Source organism: Desmodus rotundus, chromosome 13, assembly GCF_022682495.2.
Source record: "Desmodus rotundus isolate HL8 chromosome 13, HLdesRot8A.1, whole genome shotgun sequence".
Lineage (NCBI taxonomy): Eukaryota > Metazoa > Chordata > Mammalia > Chiroptera > Phyllostomidae > Desmodus > Desmodus rotundus.
This window is the reverse complement of record NC_071399.1, coordinates 92,477,852-92,496,213: the sequence shown is the minus strand read 5'-3', so window position 1 is coordinate 92,496,213 and position 18,362 is coordinate 92,477,852. Positions and strand designations below refer to the sequence as shown.

The 18,362-nt window shown below is 42.3% G+C and overlaps 1 protein-coding gene across 3 annotated transcripts in view; it reads right to left on the bottom strand.

Moving 5' to 3' along the window:
• The window catches only part of NBEA (neurobeachin), a 470,020-nt gene that overhangs the window by 302,722 nt on the left and 148,936 nt on the right, over positions 1-18,362 (bottom strand). For all 3 annotated transcript variants that reach the window (XM_053916392.1, XM_053916393.1, XM_053916394.1), the window contains one exon: positions 15,562-15,689. In XM_053916392.1, coding sequence (XP_053772367.1) covers positions 15,562-15,689 — 128 coding nt within the window. The remainder of the gene's footprint in view (positions 1-15,561; positions 15,690-18,362) is intronic.

Genomic DNA, 18,362 nt, shown 5'->3' with positions numbered 1-18,362 from the left:
TGGCTAAGCCATCTTACACCCCCCTCAACGGCGCACAAGGTCCTTCCCTTTCTCCACATCCTGGCAATATGTTATCTTCTGGTGCTTTGATAGTAACCGTGACAGTGGGTGTGAGGTGGTACCTTGTGGCTTTGACATTCTCATTTTTTTAATTATGTGTTTGTCTTGCTGAATTGGGGGAGTTCTCCATACACTCCCGGTACCAACTCCTTGACAAGCGGTTTGCAACCGTTCCTGCATTTCTCTAGGCAGCCCTTGTCTTCTATTGATGGTGTCTTTTGGTGCACGGAACTTTTTAATTTTGATGTAGTCAGATTGATGTTTTTCCTTTTGTTGACTGTGCTCTTGGAGTCTTAGCCGAGAAATCACCACCAGATCCAACGTCCTGGAGCTTTTCCCTATGTTGTCTGTTAGACTTTTATACTTTGAATTCTTACATTTAGGTATTTGACCCTTTTGAAATTAATCTTGGCTTATGGCATTCAACTTCATTCTTTTCCATGTGGACATCTAGTTTTTGCAAAATTTTTGAGCAGACTGTCCTTTCCCCATTGAATGGTCTTGGCACCCATGTCAAAAACCATTTGACCACATACACAAGAATTTATTTCTGGGCTAGAGGTTCTATTGTATTGGTCTATGTGCCTGTGTTTATTCCAGAACCACAATGTTAGGATTATGTTTTGAAGAAGCATGAAACCTCCAACTTTCTTTCTCCATATTGTTTTGGATACTTGGGTTCCTTTGAGATTCTGTATAAATTTTAGTATAGATTTAGCTATGTTTGAAATAAACACCTTTGGGATTTTGACAGCGGTTGTATTAAGTCTGTGGATTGCTTTGGATATTACTGATATTAATATATTGTACATGGGATATCTTTCCGATTATGTCTTCTTTCATCTCTCTCACCGATGATTTGAAGTTTTGTGTGTATCTTTTCTTTCTTCAGTTCATTTTTAAATATTTTACTATGTTTGCTGCTATTGTAAGTCAAGTTTACTTAATTTCCTTTGTATTTTTCAGTGCTAAGAGCGCAGAACCTCATTTTGGGGGTGTTGATTTTGTATCCTGTAACATCGCTAAATTCATTTAGTAGTTCTAACAGGTATTTTGTAGGATATTTAGTATTTTCTATGTTAATATCATGTCATATGCAAACAGATTTTACTTTTTCCTTTCCAATTTGATGCCTTCATTTCTTTTTCTCACATAATTCCTCCAATTAAGACTTACAGTATTGTGTTGAATAAAACTGGTAAAAAGTGGGGTCCTTATCTTCTTCCGGATGTTAGGAGTGGTTTCCTTCTTTCCTAGTTTTGGTGTTCTTGTCCCATAAGGTGTTGAGTTTTGTCAAATGCTTTTCCTGCGTCATGCTGTTTTCCCTCAGGGGTCTCACACTGGTAAGCTTCACACACTGAACCAGCCGCCCATTCTAGGAGTGAACCTCTCCTGGCCATGAGTAGCCCTTTAACGTGGTGCTGAGCGTGGACTGCTAGCACTTTGTTAGGGACTTTGCACCACACTCATAGAGGACTCGGTCTGGATCTTCAGTGCCCGAGAAAGGCTGGCCTCTTACAGTGAGTGTGGAAGCGTGCACTTCCCCTTGGTTTCTCAGAAGAGCCTGAGGAGGACGAGTGCTGACTGGTAAACGTTTGGGACAAGGCGCCCGTGAAGCTGTCTGGCCCGAGGCTTTTTTCTCTTTTTGAGGGTAAAGATTTCTCATCACTAATTTGATCTCTTTCCTCCTTTTAGGTCTGTTCGGATTTTCTATTTCTTTTTGATTCATTGTGAATAAGCCATGTGTTTCTAGGAATTTACTCATTTCATCTGAGACACACAGTTCGTTGGCACATGATCTGTCACAGTACTTATAATCCTCTTTTATCTGTGACATAGGATGTAATGCCCTTTTTCATTTTAAATGTTAGTTATCTAAACTGCCTCTCTTCTGTTCTTTGTTAATCTAGCTCTAGGTGTGTCAATTTCGCTAATCTTTACAAAGAACCAACTCTTGTTTTTTTGTTGATTTTCTCTGTAGTGTTTTTCTATTATTTCTTTTGCTTTAATCTTTGTTATTTCCTTTCTTCTGTCTGTTATGGATTTGTTTTTTTCTTAGTTCCTTAAGGTATATAGTCAGTTTATTAACTTGAAATCTTTCTTTTTTTAAATATAACATTTTATAGCTACAACTTTCCCTCTTAGGGACTGCCTTTTGTACATCTTGTACTGTTGGTATACTGTAGTTCCGTTTTCATTTGTCTGAAGATCTTTTCTAGTTTCCCTAGAGATTTTTTCTTTGACCTAAAGATTATTTTGTGTTAATTTCCACGTACTTGTGGATTTTCTAATTTTCCTCCTGCTATTGATTTCTAGTTTCATTCCATTGTGAACAGAAAACTTAGCATGAATAAAATCATTTGAAATGTACTATGACATGTTTTGTGGTCTAATCCATAGTCTCTCCTGGAAAATGCTGAACACCTATTCTGTTCTTGGGTATTATGTCCTGCACCTGTCCAGTTCTACTGGTGTCTAGCATTGTTCAAGCCATCACCTTCCACAGTGACCTTCTGTCTGGCTGCTCCGTCCACTGTTGACGTGGGGAAGTCTCCTACTATTATTCGGGACAATCTGTCACCTCTCCCGTCGAGTCTGTCGGTCTGTTCTATGCATGTGAGGACTCTCACGTTTGATGCATGTGAATTTATAATTGCTTATTTTATTAGTGAGCGGGCTCTTTCACATTCACAATAGTCACTCAAAGTCTGTATTGCCCTGTATTAGTATAGCCATTCCTTTTTTTGGTTACTATTTGTATAAAATGTATGAATGTCCCTGCCCTTTTGCTTCTGTCTAGGTGTGTGCTTGGATTTAAAGGGAGCTCCATGCAGTTGGACGTTTTGGGGGGTGGAGGGTTAGTGCATTCAGCCAATGTATGCCATTGATTGAAGCACTTAATACACTTAATATTTGAGTAATTACTGACATGGACGAACTTATGACTGGCATTATGGGAACTGTCTTTTATGTGCCCTGTAGCATTTTGCCCATCACTTCCTCCCCCACTGCCTTTGTTTGTGTTGAGTTTTTAAAAGTGATATGCTTTGATTTCTTCCTTATTTTCTTCTGTGTAAATTCTAGACATAGATTCTTTGTAGTTTTCATGGGGGTTACATAAAACATATTAACATTTTAACAATCAATTCTAAACTGATCTCCAACTGCTCACAATACTCTCCTCCTCCACATCTCTGTGAGCGTCTGCACTTCAGGTCACTGACGTCACAGAGCGCAGCGATGCACGCACGCTGTGTACCATTATCACAGACCTGGAGGTGCTGTTGTGTACCCCCTTGGCTTTCAGGCCTCATGAAAGAGTCAGAAGTGGCATTATGACAACACAGGGTGTTTCCACGTCTGCACGGTTACTGGAGACCCTTACACTTTCGTGTCTTCAAGTTCTTCTCTAGAATCCCCGTCTCACCTGGAATGACTCATTCATTTCTCCTAGATGTGGTCTGGTGAGGAAGAACTCCTAAGTATCTTTGTTCATCTGGGAAAGTCTTAAGATCTCCCCCACTTTCGAAGGACAGTTGTGGTGGATATGGTATTCTCAGTCAACAGTTTTTTTTCTTCAAATACCATCTTTTTTGGACTAGGAGACACACCGGACCATAAGATGTACCTAGATTTTAGAGGAGGAAAATAGGAAAAAAACCCTGCTCCACCGCCCCCCCCCTCCACAGCAAGCCAGGTAAGCTACATTTGGACTGTAAGACGCACCCCCATTTTCCTCCCAAATGGGGGGAGGGAGTGTGTCTTATAGTCCGAAAAATATCCCACTGCTTTCTGGCATGTCGGCTTTCTGTTAAAAAACCCACTGACAATCTTGTAGAAGCTCATTTGTATGTAACAAATTATTTTCTCTTACACTTTTTAGACTTCCTCTTTATTTCTGACAGTTGGACTATAATGTATCTTAGTATGTCTGTTTGTATTTATCCTACCTGAACTTTAACTTCTTGAAATTGTCTCTTTACTCAAATTTGAGAAATTTTCAGCTACTATTTCTTCACATGAACTTTCTGCCTCATTCATTCTTTTCCTTCTGGGATTCCCATAATGCCAAGTAATGGGCCTTTAAGTCCCTTAGGTTCTACTCACTTTTCCTCCTTTTTACTTTTTGCTCCTTTAACTTAATTTTAAATAACCTGTCTTTTCTGTTGGTGGGAATGCAGACTGGTAGAGCTTCTATGGAAAGCAGTATGGAGTTTCCTCAAAAAATTAGAAGAGAAACTGCCTTTTGACTCAGTGACCTCACTGCTGGGAATACATCGGAAGAATCCTGAAACACTAATTTGAAAGAACAGCTGCACCCCTCTGTTGATGTACAATTACCAAGGTCTGGAAACAGCCCAAGTGCCCATCAGTAGACAAGTGGGTAAAAAGACAGTGGTACATTTACATGATGGAGTAGTAGGCAGCCATAAAGAAGGAACTTTTACCCTTGTGACAGCATGGGTTGACCTGGAGAGCATTACACTAAGTGAAAGAAGCCAGTCTGAAAAAGACAAATACAATGTGATTTCACTCATATGTGGAATCCAATGAACAAAATAAGATGGGGAAGAAAACAGAAACACAGGTGTGGACAAATAGAACAGACTGACAGCTGTCAGAGGTGCAGAGGAAGGAGGGGACGATGAAAGAAGGTGAAAGGATCAGCCAAAGAACATACATTCATGACCCATGGACACAGACAAGTGTGGTGATGGCCAGAGGGAAGGGGAGGCAGGTGGGCAAAGGGGGGTAAATGGGGACATCTGCAATAGTGTCAACAATACAGAGAAAAAAATTAATAAGCTGTCTTCAAATTCACCGATTCCTCCTTCTGCTTCGTCAGCTTAGATCTTAAACTCCTCTAGTGAACTTTTCCATTGAAGTACTGTTTTTTTTAGCTCCAGACTTTGGTTCTTTTTTATAATTTCTCTCTGTTGATGTTCTCATCTTATTCAGAAACATTTCCTTGATTTTGTTTAGGTGCCAGTCTGTTTTTTTTTTTTTTCTTTTTGCTAAGTAAGCATATTTAAGAAAAAGTTATTTGCCAAATAAGTCAGAGAGGCCTGTGTTCCTTTTGGGTTACTCTCTAGGTATTTTGTTTCTGTGAATGGACCACGTTTTCCTGTTCCTTGTATAATTTGTGTATTTGTGTTGCTATCTGGGCATTTTAGAAATCACCTCTCCCAGTATGTATGACCAGCCTTCATGGAGGGGAGGCCTTTACAAACGAGCCTGGCTGAGAGGTTCGGGCTTCTCAAGTGTTTTCTGGGGATCCCCTTGCATCTGTACATGTCCTTTTATTCCTACCCCTGGAGAGACTGCTGCTTTTAAATGCTGTAATTTCCCTGAGGGTCTCCAGTGTATTTCTGTACAGAAGACTTGTATTTTTACTATAATTGGTCCCATTGTCTCTGCTCCAGCTGTACACAGGCGTGTGGACTGCTTCCATCTGACAGGCCATGGCAATAGCCACTGCTAGGGGCCTTTGTCCTGTGGGAGGCACCAGCCACTGGGCCCACCAAGGCGCTGAGACAGGCAATGCAGACCCCAGGCCCAGGGCAGCCATCAGACACACTGGCATGTCACCAGGAAGCTCCACTCTTTCCTTCCGTCTAATGGAAAGAGCGGGGAGCACCATCACGTCCTCCTGGCCGAGGATGCTTGCCACATGGTACTGGGGAGGAGACAGCACCAAAGCAAGCCACATGCCATCAACATCCCAACCATTCCAGCATTTGCTTGTCTGCTGCAGCTTCTTCAGTGGCTGCTGGAGTTCCCACAAAGCCACTCTTGCCTGCATGTGGTTGGTTATTTGGTGTTTCTGGGGGAAATGAGAGGCCAGAGCTTCCTAGTCCCCCATCACATGGATGGCCCCCTCCATCGTTTACCTGTGTAAGGTGCCCTTTGAAGCACTAACATCACTTTAATATGGCTAGAGGTATTAACCTCAACACATCATGCTTTGAGTATTTTTCTGTATTTTCTGCTCTGCAACATTTGATGTTTTTCTTTTTCCCATCAGTAGTGGCTTTTGTGTTATTTAGTGAAGAAAGGATCCAATTTCTTTCTTTTCTTTAACTCACAAAGACATCCCACTGCTCTGGTTGCATTTACTTCCCGGTTCATCCGTTTCTGGTTCATCCGTTTCCGTAGCAGCAGCAGCTGGGCCACAGGGCGTTCATTCCGAAGTAACAGCAATTCACCTTGGGGCCAGTCGCGCTCTGTTTAGATCACAACGGCTTCCACACTTTTCAAATGATCTTGGTTACACTGAACCCTTCATTCAACTGTTGAAACTTAAAAGAATGCTCATCAAATTCCTTGAAAAGAATTTGAGAGCATTTGAAATCAAATTTTCACTGAAGTTGACGGACTATTATGGACATAATTTACTTCTTTGTGATATTGTCTTCATATTATCAACATAAAGTTCACCATCATTTATGTCTTTAATGTAATTATATCTTTTGTAACTTTTTCCATGGAGGGCGTGAAAGACACTTTTGTGAAACAAAAGACAGCGAATGCCCTGCAAACACGCTGGCTCCAGGAACGGACTCGGTCCTGGGTCTCGAAGCCCTCCCTGCAGCGTCCTGCCCAACGACAGCCTCCCCCTGCAGGGACAGGCGGTCATTCTGACTCTGTGCAATGGCCCGCCCAATTCAGATACACCCACAAACAACTTAGTCTACCACGGTGTTGATATATCTCCTAAAGCTCTTTTAATTTTCTCTTTACATTTTTCGCTTTCTGTTTACATTTAACTTATTGGAAGAAACCGAGACATCTGTGGTGCAGAATTGCCGCCAGCGTTAGTGTTGATGATGGGATTCCCATGACAGAGTTTCAAATGCTGGGTACACAGGCTTGATCAGACTCCACTTTAGTGAGCAGGGTGATCCATTCACGTACTCATTCATTCCTTTCGTCAGGTAGTAAGTCTCAGGGAGAGATGGCGTCCCCTACCTGGTAGTCTAGCTGTCTCTTTCTGTGGGGTCACCAGCGATCCGGACAGGATGCTAAATCGTAATAATCTAACTTAAATATCCTTCTCTCCTTTATCGCATATGCCTATATTTCTCTAAAAAGAAAACCTCCCTCCCCCCTTAATGACTTGGTAACACAAATAACATAATTTAAAAAGAAATGACAGAAACTATCTTTCCCTTTAAAGGTTTTCAAAATAATGTCACAGTTCCCCATCATCCTCAGGAGTTCACCCAATCATTTTAAAAGTCACTTTTAAACGCACAGATGTAAACACATTCATTAACAAATGCACTGCGGTAATTATACTTACTGATGCTCAAAACACCCCGTCGCTGGCAGTAAGAATGGCTTCCAGGCAGCACGTCCGCCTTTTTTAGAGTCTTTCACGTCGCCCTTGGTTCCCAGTGTTCCCCAGCGTGGCCAGAAAACCAGGAACGTTTCCTGCCCCAGCCATGAAAGCACCCACTTCTCCAAGAAGCCTACTTCTTCAGTGGGGAGGGATACTTCAAGACTAGGACCTGGATGCTTGGTTTGCGCACTGACGTGGACTTGATCGTGCCCAGGCAAACAGTGGGCACGGCCAGTGTGTGCGCGCGCACAGACATATGTGTACACACTGATTTCACATTTGTGATGTCCAATTCTAATTCAGAACTCAATGCTTCCACCCCACTGCTTCTGTTTTACATCGGGGTCACCTTTACTGAATGAGAACCCTGACACTCGGGCACATGAATGGCAAGAATTACTAACCAGCTCATGTCCGACACCATGCGACAGTTTCATGTAAGTGATGGAGGTGACACTACAAGCGTGAGCACTGCCCGCGCCTGTTCCACTGACGCAGCACTCAGCCGTCGCTCCTGCACTCTCTCCTGTGCACCCCCTTCTAGCCAGCTCTCCAGACGCGTCCCCCATCGCGGGCCATCCAGAGCCCACTGACATCTTCCCGGGAGGCTGGCTGCCGGACAAGCATCCCGTAGCCAACTCCTCGCGAGAGGCTCAAGGGAGTAAGAGTCCCCGAGTTCTTGCTTGTTAACAGCCCTACCTGCAGTCTCTGTGCACAAACGTCAGTTTTCTGACGTTCTCGTTCCTTTCCTTAAATATCCCATCTGCACTTCCTTCTCGTTAGGAAACAAGTCTGTCAAAAACTATGACGACAATGGAATTCTCTTTCATTGCAAGTTAATTTGTATTTTTATCATGATACCTGAAATTTTCTTTTTTCTCTAAAGTCCATGGACTTTACTAGAATATGTCTCAGTGTTGGTCATCTGGGTTATTTCTTCAGATATTCAGTATACATTTAAATAAAATTTTAAAGAGGACAGTTTTCAATTGCAGCGCATATGCACTATTATTATATATGTGTTAGGGGTACAGCACAGTGGGCAGACAACCAAATACGAAGTGTCTCCCTGATATTTCTGGGACCCACCTGGCACCGTAATTATTATATTATTACTGACTATATTCCCCATGCTGCACTTTCCATCCCCATGACTATTCTGTGACTACCCATCTGTACTTCCCAATCTCTTCACCTTTTCACCCAGCCCCCAAGCTCCTCCCCTCTGGCAACCATCAGTCTGTACTGTGTATCTGTGTCTGTGTCTGTTTTATATGGGTTTTTAGATTCCACATGTAAGTGAAGTCATATGGTATTTGTCTTCCCCTGAACAACTTATTTCCTTTAGCTTAACACCCTCCAGGCCCATCCGTGCTGTCAGAAATGGTAAGATTTCGGGGTTTTTTTTATGGTCACGTAACATTCCATTGTGTAGGCACACCACAGCTTTTCTGTCCACGTGTCTGTCGACGGGCACCTGGGCTGCTTCCGTAGCTTGGCTATCGTAAATAACGCTGCAGTGAACATGGGCATGGATATATTCTTTCGAATTACTAGTGCTTGTGGTTCTTCAAATATATTAATGTTGTGAGGAAACTCCATACTGTTTCCCACAGTGGCTGCACCAGTCTGCAATCTCACCAACAGTGCACGAGCACTCCCTTTTCTCCACGTCCTCGCCAACACTTGTTTGTTGATGACACCTGTTCCGACGGGTGGAGGAGATATCGCATTCTCATTTTGATTTGCATTTCTCTGATGACTACTGACATTGAGCATCTTTTTATATATTGACCGTCTTTGTCCCTTTTGGAGAAATGTCTATTCAGGTCCTCTACCCATTTTTTTAACTGGATTGTTTGGTTTTATTTTTGGGGTGTTGTTTGTGTTTATATATTTTAGATGTTAACATTGTATCATTGGTAGTATGTTCTTCTATTCAGTGCATTGGTTTGTCATTTTCTTGATGGTTTCTTTTTCTGTGCAAAACTTTTTAGTTTTATAGTTTCATTCGTTTATTGCTTTTGTTTTGTTTCTCTTGCCCAAGGAGATCTATCAGAAAAATCGTACTAAGAAAAATGTCTATGATATTATTGCCTATGTTTTCTTCTAGAAGAAAAATCTCTTTATTTTTTTAATTCTAGGATTATCTTTGAATAACAGATCCTATTATTTTTCTGTTATTTGCTTTTTCTTCTTTGGAAACCCTCACATATATTAGATATTTTAAATTCGTCTCTAGTATTTTCTAGTCTTTAGCCGTTATTTTTTTGAAATTAAAAATTTGTTTTTCTTACACCTATATTCTTCCCTATTATAAATCTTATTCACCTCTTTATTCTTCTAATTTAGCCTTCATTTCTAAAGTTATTTTCCCTTTTACTATGAATTCTTTCCTAAGCTTTATCACCTAACTTGAGAGATTCTCTAAATCATGATTTAAGTTGTTGTCTTATACACTGTACCACTCTCTGTCCTTTAGTCTCTTTAAAAACTGAACATCTTTTATTCAGGATTTGAGGAGCTTACTTCCTACTTCTTTTCATTTTTCTTACTGTTAACAGATAGGACTGAAATCCTTTTTGCTGGTTATTGTTCTATGTTCATTTAATGTACCTGAATTCTCAAGATGGCTTTTAGGTGTTTTTTTTTCCTTCTTTTTCTTCAGGTTCTAGAGAGCCCACTTGTTTGTTTTCATGGAGTTTTCAAAAAGAGAACCTACTTTCCTGAGATAAACTAGTTCTGTCTGCCTTCTCCAGTTTCCTTGGACTTTCTCTTTGTCTAAATTCTATTTACAGCAGTTTAACCTCAGGGCGGGACTCTGTCCTGGATGAGGACCTAGCGGGGGGACTGTCTCGGGGGGCCTGGATGGCCCTAGTGACAGAAGCGTCACCGTGGAGCTCTGGGGCTCCCCTGTGTCAGCAGCTCTCCTTCACACCAGCTGCCTGGTTCCCCAGGGCTTGTCTGCAGCCCAAGGTCCTCAGCTGCTCCCTTGCTGTCCACTGTCTCTCCCACACATCTGCTGACAGCATGTCTGTCTCGTACCCACAGAGGGCCTATCCCCTCCATCACAATCAGGTCAATGGGGTCAATGGGGTACCCTGTCATTTGGGCTCACTATAAGCATCCATTTGTTGTTCCTAAGGACCAGTAGTTATGAAGGGGGCTAGTAGCTATTATTTTACCATCTACTGTTATGTCTGCTTTCATGGGGGAATTCAGGGATATTTAAAAAACTGTGCTCACATTGCATCTACCCTGAATTGGTCAAGGTTTTTTGTATTATTGCAATTTTAAAATAACTTCTGGAATTACATTTTGTATTTAATACATTTTGTATTTAAAGTGAACACACATATTTTTCTAACGAGGTAGCCATACTGTTACTGTATATGCTCCAAGGCTCATGCCTTTTACACCACCATTTTAGTGACGTTCTCTTGGTGGAGGCGGAAATCTCCCTCGGCTATGTTCACATCCTTTACACACAGGCTGGTCTTGAACATCACACGAGTTCAATAAAACACTGACTGATGGCGCTAAGTGCACAGCAGCATGTTAGTGCCACGTCGCATACTGCTGCTGTTCTTTTCTGATGTGTCAGCTCACAGGCAGTGTCTCCAAAGGCGGCCTGTGTGCCGCAGTCAAGCTGTCCTCCTGCCCATGGCTGTGGTTACCAACGATAACAGAGGCGCCCGCCTCGACCGCGGCTGAGCCGGGCAGGTGCTCTCTTGATGGGCAATGACTTACAATCAGATGGTGAAAGATATTTATGTGAAAAGCACATTTCAAGTTAAAAATGGATGATATGCTGAGCTATGTTCTGATGACTCAGACAGTGAAGCTGGTCTGGAGAGAAGAAAAGAATTGAGTTGGCACACGCAGAGAAGCAACAACGGGAGGCTACGAACTCGCCGTAAGAGTTAAAGGGAGTAGCCTGGGTCACTGACTCCCCCTCCCACTTCTGGGCTTCCTAACTGTATTTCATTCCCTGTCCCTGATGCTCAGGGCACCTGTGTGTACCCTCACGATAATTAACTTACCTTTAACGTTCTCTGAGTTCCCAGGCAAACAGAAAGTGCCCACAGAATCTAAACAGCGACCTCCCAGGGCCCTGCTAGGCTGTGATGGCGCAGGGCAGAGGGAAGGCCAGCCCTCACTGCGCTAACACCCCTCCCCAAGCACCTTCTCCTCGAGTCAGCTGGAGTGACCACTGTCTCCTTAATACTAATTACAACTCTGGGCACACTGTCCTTCTTAGGCCCCTAAATAAAACTTATCGAGATCTAACCTGCTTCTGCCAGTCAGTAGCCAGTCTGTAGCCTCCCCCACCTCACTTAAATACGAGCCATGAAGGACGGCTCTTCTCCAGGTGGCACAAGGCCCAGAGAGCAATTTTAGGGCCCACGTTGCTCTGTCCCCTCGGGCTGCTGGGTTTTCTAGTCACACACATATTCACTCTAATTCACACGCACTGGTTTGCAAGTTGAAAAGCGAGAATTTTCTTAAAGGAAATTCGGTAAGCTCCCTGTAACTACTGTCTTCAAAATCCTTAATTACTGCCAAGAGAAGCATACACACCCTAAAAGCTATGTAAAAATAGCTACTGTTAATAATAAGCAAGCTTAAAAGATGTAAACTGCGTTGATTATTCTAGAATCATACAAGAACAAATTTAACACAGGTTGGCTAATATACGTGACAAATTAAAAATATTAAAGAACATTACTTTAGTTTGTATTTTAAAGCACAATATAAACTACCAAAGATTATTCTGTAAGAAAACAATTAAATGAATACCTATCAGAAAACAATTTAACACAAACATGCAACTCAAATACATTGTATGATTACTTAAAATAAGAGCACTCGCCTTTTCTGTTTGTAAGACAGTAAACACCTCCAGTCACCTAAACCCAGCTGTGTCCCCACCAACACATACAGTGACAGTCGAAAGCGATGAGACGTGCTCACCGTTCGACATCTTCTTCATGCAAACCTGAGTTCTTCACAGCTGCGTGGCAGTGCCCCTCAGAGGAGAGGGGCCGTGCGTCACATTAGAGAAGCTGGGGAAGCGGAGCTGGGGGGAGACTAAAAAACGGCCCGCGCCCGCAAATGGGGACTGGAGACGACCTGTGTCTCCACAGGCCGTGCGAGGCGCCGGAAGGGGCCCTGGGTGTCCACAGTCCACGCCAGGATTCCCACCACACAATTTCAACGATCTTTCTTAGTTTTACAACTTACCTTTTCTAAAACTTATTAATGAAAAAAAATGTTGTATTCAAGTACAAGAAAATAAATGCTGAATTATTATGTACCAGAATCTAAGTTCGGCAATGTTCACATAAACAACAAGATTCTTTCTGCTTACAAGTGAAAAATACTTTTATTACTACTGTATAAACAAGAATGGCACAGGACTGCACCAGAGAAGGCACTGATTTGGCCTAAGAAACCCGAGGCAGGACTCAGAGAACGAGAACGCTTTCAGGAACAGAAAGCAGGAGCAGCATCCGGTGCAGCAGGAAGAGGTGCAGGAAAGGAGAGCGTGCGACAGAGTGGCCTGCCCGCACCGCCTGCCTGCAGGGGTAAGGACGGAAAAGATGGTCTGACCACCTTGTGAAGGACACCACGCGTGTGCTCTTCTACAGCAGAGGTTTCTCGACTTTTGGATTGTACGAACTGGCAGAAATTTGACAGGCCACATCTTAAGGCTGTCAATTTTATATTTTGGCAATAATGGTATTTAAAAAACAAAAGTCAAAGCTAAGATCTACCATTTACTATACTTTTATTAAGAAAAATTATTTTAATAGGAAAAATAATATGAACGTTAGTTATATCCACAAAATCTTAAAAATAGGATATATTAAATTTAGGGTATATCTTCGGACGCAGAAAAGTTACAAAATAAAATTGTATTCTGCCAAGCAAACACAAAGTGAACTTTCAATACATAACTTGTTTCAGTGTTTCATTTTTAGAATAGCCCTTTTTTAAAACCTTAAGTTGGCATATTCTAATGCTTTTTCAACTCAATTCAGAATATGTGAGGTAAATTTAGGTAAGTCCAAGAAAAATTATTCTTGATTACCCACCCATTTCTCCTTCCTACTTTCTGAAGTGCTGGGAAGAAATAAGAAAACAGTCCAGATGTCTGGCCATGGAAGATTCTGGAAAGGGAGTTACATATGTGGGGTACTGGCTGACCAACATAGGGCAGTTAAAAAGTTACCTGGTAGCAATCCCTTACATTTTAGAAGTGTCATAAACGGCCACTTAGGGACCAGTAATATGAGTCGTGTAACTTAGAATAAATTCTCCTTTGCTTTGGCTGCTAGGAAACTTGGTCCTGATTTTGTCTCTTTTAATAACAGCACAAGACCCAGTACTTGCATTGCTACATGAATAAATTCGTTCTGTGTTTATTTTCGTATGTCTTTGATAACCACAAATTTCTTCTGTAAATGTGCCAAATCATTTTAGGAAAAGACACACAGACACACAGAAAAACAGAGTTTTAGGGGAAGCATTCAGGGGTTAGTTTTTGACAGCGCTTGCTGAGTCTGTTTCTTACCGTGAACACCTGCCACGGAGCTGCACCTGTAGCAGTGTGCACAGCTCACCTCTGAGCTCAAATGGAACTTGGACAATCCGCCCACGTACAATCGACCACGCTCTCCAGTGGCACTGCAGCCCTGCATGTCCACCCTCCCCATCCCGGGTGTGGTGCTTATCCTTCTACACAGCATTTACCAACTTCTATCATTCTACATGACTGAAGTACTTATTTTAATGCTTAGTTGGTATCTCTCCTTGCTAGAGTGTAAGCTCCACCAGGCAGGGATCTTGTCTGTTACTAACACATTCCAGGTACCTGAGATGGCCCTTAACCTAGAGCAAGAACTCAGTATTTTTTTAAAAATGAACAGCCCACCATGCGTTGTAAAGCTCTGTATGCATTAGACTGTGTAGTTCTCACAAGAGCCCTGGGGGGAGGGGCTAACACTGACAGTGTCTCACTGAACGGATTATCAGTGGGAAAGGAGGAGTATAGGGGAAAAGGTACAGGGATTAAGGTGGATAATTGGTAGGTACAAAATAGAGGGATGTTAAGAACAGTAGAGGAAATGGAGAAGCCAAAGAAGTTATATGTACAACCCATGGACATGAACTAAGGGGAGGGGATTACTGGAGGGGAGGGGGTACCAGGTGAAGGGGGATAAAAGGGAAAAATTGAAACAACTATAATAGTATAATCAATACATTTTAAAAAAAACAGGCAGCTAAGCCTCAAAGGTCCCAGAGCTGGGAAAGTGGTAGTTATGGATTTAAGCTCAGTCCAGTTGTTAAGTATCACTGTCCCGGGAGAAACAGATGGTACAAACACAGCCGAGACAAGGACACAGCAGGGCAGCAAAGCTTCACAGAAAGTAGGACATGAGAAGCAGAGGAACATCGATGTGGCTTCTACACCCAACAAATGGCACCTAAAGCTGTTTTACATGCCCAGGGCCATCTGCATATTGATTACCCCTTTCCAAATTTCCTATTTATAAAGCTATACTTTTAGGTAAATAAGGCTCCAGGTGACTTTTTTTTTCAGAACTACTCTCCTATTCGAAGTGCGTAAATTAAACCTTCACAGCAGTTCATGTACCTCCTTTGCCTTCTCATGCCATTGAAGCTGCTGTAGAGTAAACCAGCCCCAGCAATTCCCAGTTACGCAGTTCCTTAATTTGCTCAGCTAAGGGCTCACATGTAACACACACCACATGAATAGAAGGCCACGTAAGGAGGTCTGGCTCTTAGGCGGACACTGAGAGATGGCTGCATAGCGCACACGCGCCCTCCTGCAGGGAGTGTGGCAGCCCTGGGAGCCTGCGGTCGGTCGTAGGAGCCAGAGCCCCCCAGCCCGGCAGCCTCTCCAAGTTCTTCCTTCTGCTTTCAGCTGTGCAGTAATACTGACTTGGTGAGCATGTTATTTTTTAAAAACTGAGCAAGGAGAAAGCATATATGAAAATCTCATTGGGATGTGTGGAAGCGATGTCTTTATATTCTTTTGGCAATACATATCCCTCCCAAAGTACCAATTATGCCACGATTAACAGAAACATTACAGGAAACTAAAGTAATTAGAATAGAGAGAGAAATCATACCTTCTATCAATAGCTCTTGTCCATGACTGCCAAGAAGTGTGCGAGATAGGAATGGGGCAAAGTCTACAAAAATTTCCCGAAGAAGAGGAGCAACTTTTTCTAAAGCTCTTTCAAGTTTTGCAGTGATGCTGTTGAAATTAAGACATAAAGACTAGTAAATATAATTCAAAATAAAAAGTCAAATAAACTTTACTTCTAAATCAAAACCTTTGAAAAATCATGGAAGTCTAACCCTAACCCACTGAGTAATGACACTTCGTTCTTGTGGAAGGAAGGAGGTCCTGCTTCCCGACAGTCCCAGGCTGTGCAGAGGCAGCTGCTGAGTGAGCGGGAGTCTTCGGGGGAAGGCAGGGGGTCTTTAACCTGCAGGGCCATGGCCTCTCTCCACAGTTCTAGCTGCGTCAGGAAAAGGAGTTCCTGTATGTCTTCTTCGTCTGTCCTTCCATGCTTTACTCATTGCACAGATTACTATGCCAATTACAAGAATTAACTCTGACCTTGAGAGTTCCCTAAGAAGTCCCTCCAAAGCTAAGCAAGTAAGGGAGTAATTGGAATTCGGTGTGACCCAATTCTGGAGGAGAGCTTTGAGCAGAGCAACAGTTTGGGTGGGCCTGCACAGACGTGCTGAAGACAAGCCCACTCTGTGACTCGGAAAGCAAGCACCGATGGAAGACTTGGTGCCAGGCTCCAGGGGGCTGCAGGGGATGGAGGTCGTAGTCACCTGCCCCTGACCTGCCCCCACCCCAGTCCCTCACCCAGGAGGTCTGGGTGCCTCTGTGTGTGGATCAGCACTGGTGGTCCACAATCTCAGGGGTCTAATGCTGTGAGCCAGCAAACACTCTGAGAGCGCCTGACTTAATCCGAGCGTTTTCCAGTAGTGAGCTGTGATAAAGCAGTGAGCACAGGAGAGGTGACCAAGTCACAGAGGAACTGCAAGTCATCTCTGACTTTTAGGGAATGCAGGCAGGACTCCTCTTTTTGGGTCCACTGTCCACCCATCCCGTCTGACTGCCCAGGACTGCTTGCTGTGCTTCTTCCCACTGAAGTGGCCTCCACTACGGAGATGTGACAAAGGGGAGCAAAACCCACACAAAGGAGAAAAGTCTAGATAGAATGACTACTGTGTGTTTCTGCAGCTGGTTTCTGAGGGAAGCATGAGTATTCTTACTTAACATTAATTCATGAGAATAAAATTACTTTAGAAAAATGCTAGATTTATAGAGGTTCACATCATAGTTATACTACTGGATTGTAATATACTGTCACTTAACTAAATCCAGGAAAATTTTTCCCTAGTTTAAAACTTTTTTCATATTTTACAGGTTTATGTATGAGGCTTCAGAACTGTAAAAACATTGTTCTTAGTGACTAAGTTAAATATCAAATAGAAACTAATCAAAGCAAGTAAGTACATGTGTGTTATGTAAATGGTACGTATTAATTACCTTGACTTAAGGGTACACATGAAAACACACTTCTCAGAAAGAGAACACTTATAATAAGGCATTTCACAAACGTTTTCTTACAGAATGTAGTAGAATATTAAATGATGCTTATACATATCATCTTGCAACCGAAATTTTAATTTTCTAACAGAAGACAATGTAACATTTTACCCAGCAAGAGAGCAAAGCTTTTAAGTACAAATAATCATTCTGGAATAATACAATCAGATTTCCCTATGGCAACCACAAAGTTCCCTCAGAAGTCTCGCGCTTCCCTCCCGACAGTGAAGAAAGTGGACAGGTCGTCAGCACTGACAGGCCCCTCACCGCGCACGTTAAAGGGAGGGAACACTGTATGTGATCGCCGTCCTTGGTGTACATGCTTCAGGGAAATGGTACCAACACAAATCTCAGCGTTACCCCTCTGTCACCTAGCAAATAACCCCAATTATTTTAAAAAACACCAACACTGTGCCTATAGTGTTATTTCAATTCTCATCTGAGAAGAACACACAATAAAAAGGCTCCCTTTCCCAAATGCAAGGTGTACATGAAAAATATATCTGCCAACATGTAAGAAACAACATCTTAACAAGGGAGTACTCCTCGACCTTGTGTCCTTTAAAAATAAACAAATTAGCCCACTTCTTTTTGAGTACAATTTTTACTTTAAAATAGAAATAACATTTAGTTACCAGAAAAAATAAACTAGTTCTGTCAAAAATTATTTTGTAAGGAAAAGTAACAGTTACTTAATTTAGGGAGAAGATTAAGTAGCAGTTTCTTAGATGTATTGGAAAGTTTATTTTCGTGTATTCAACAGCAGCAGTCCTGCAGTCTCAGGCATCTGACACACAGGGGCGCCCACGCGCCCCCCCCCACATTCCTGAGTGAGGCCTGCGCTCTGAACACCCAGCCGGCAGCCCTCCCTGTAGGGGCGCTCTCTTGGGCCCTCTCTCTCCCCCCACGCTTCCTCATGTCCTTCATGCACACTCCATGCTGGGGGTGTGATTTCACTTTGGCCATTTTCCTTGATGTAAGAGCAAATTCTTTTAAGAAAGAGAATTACTGATTTCCATGAAGAAAGTTACTGTGGCAACTAGGGAAATTTATCAACTACTCTAACAAAATTACCAATTACAGGAAAGCAAATAATGCAAAAAAAATGTTTTAGATAAAATTCTATAGATTAAAAGCCTGGATTAAAACAATATGTCATAAAACAACATTATTATGGTTTTAAAAAACACAATTATGTATTGGTCTTTACCTGTATTAAAAAAATCTCATTTACAGAGACTTATAGATTTTAAGAAACTTATTTGACTAAAGATATAACCCCTGGAAGGAAAAAAA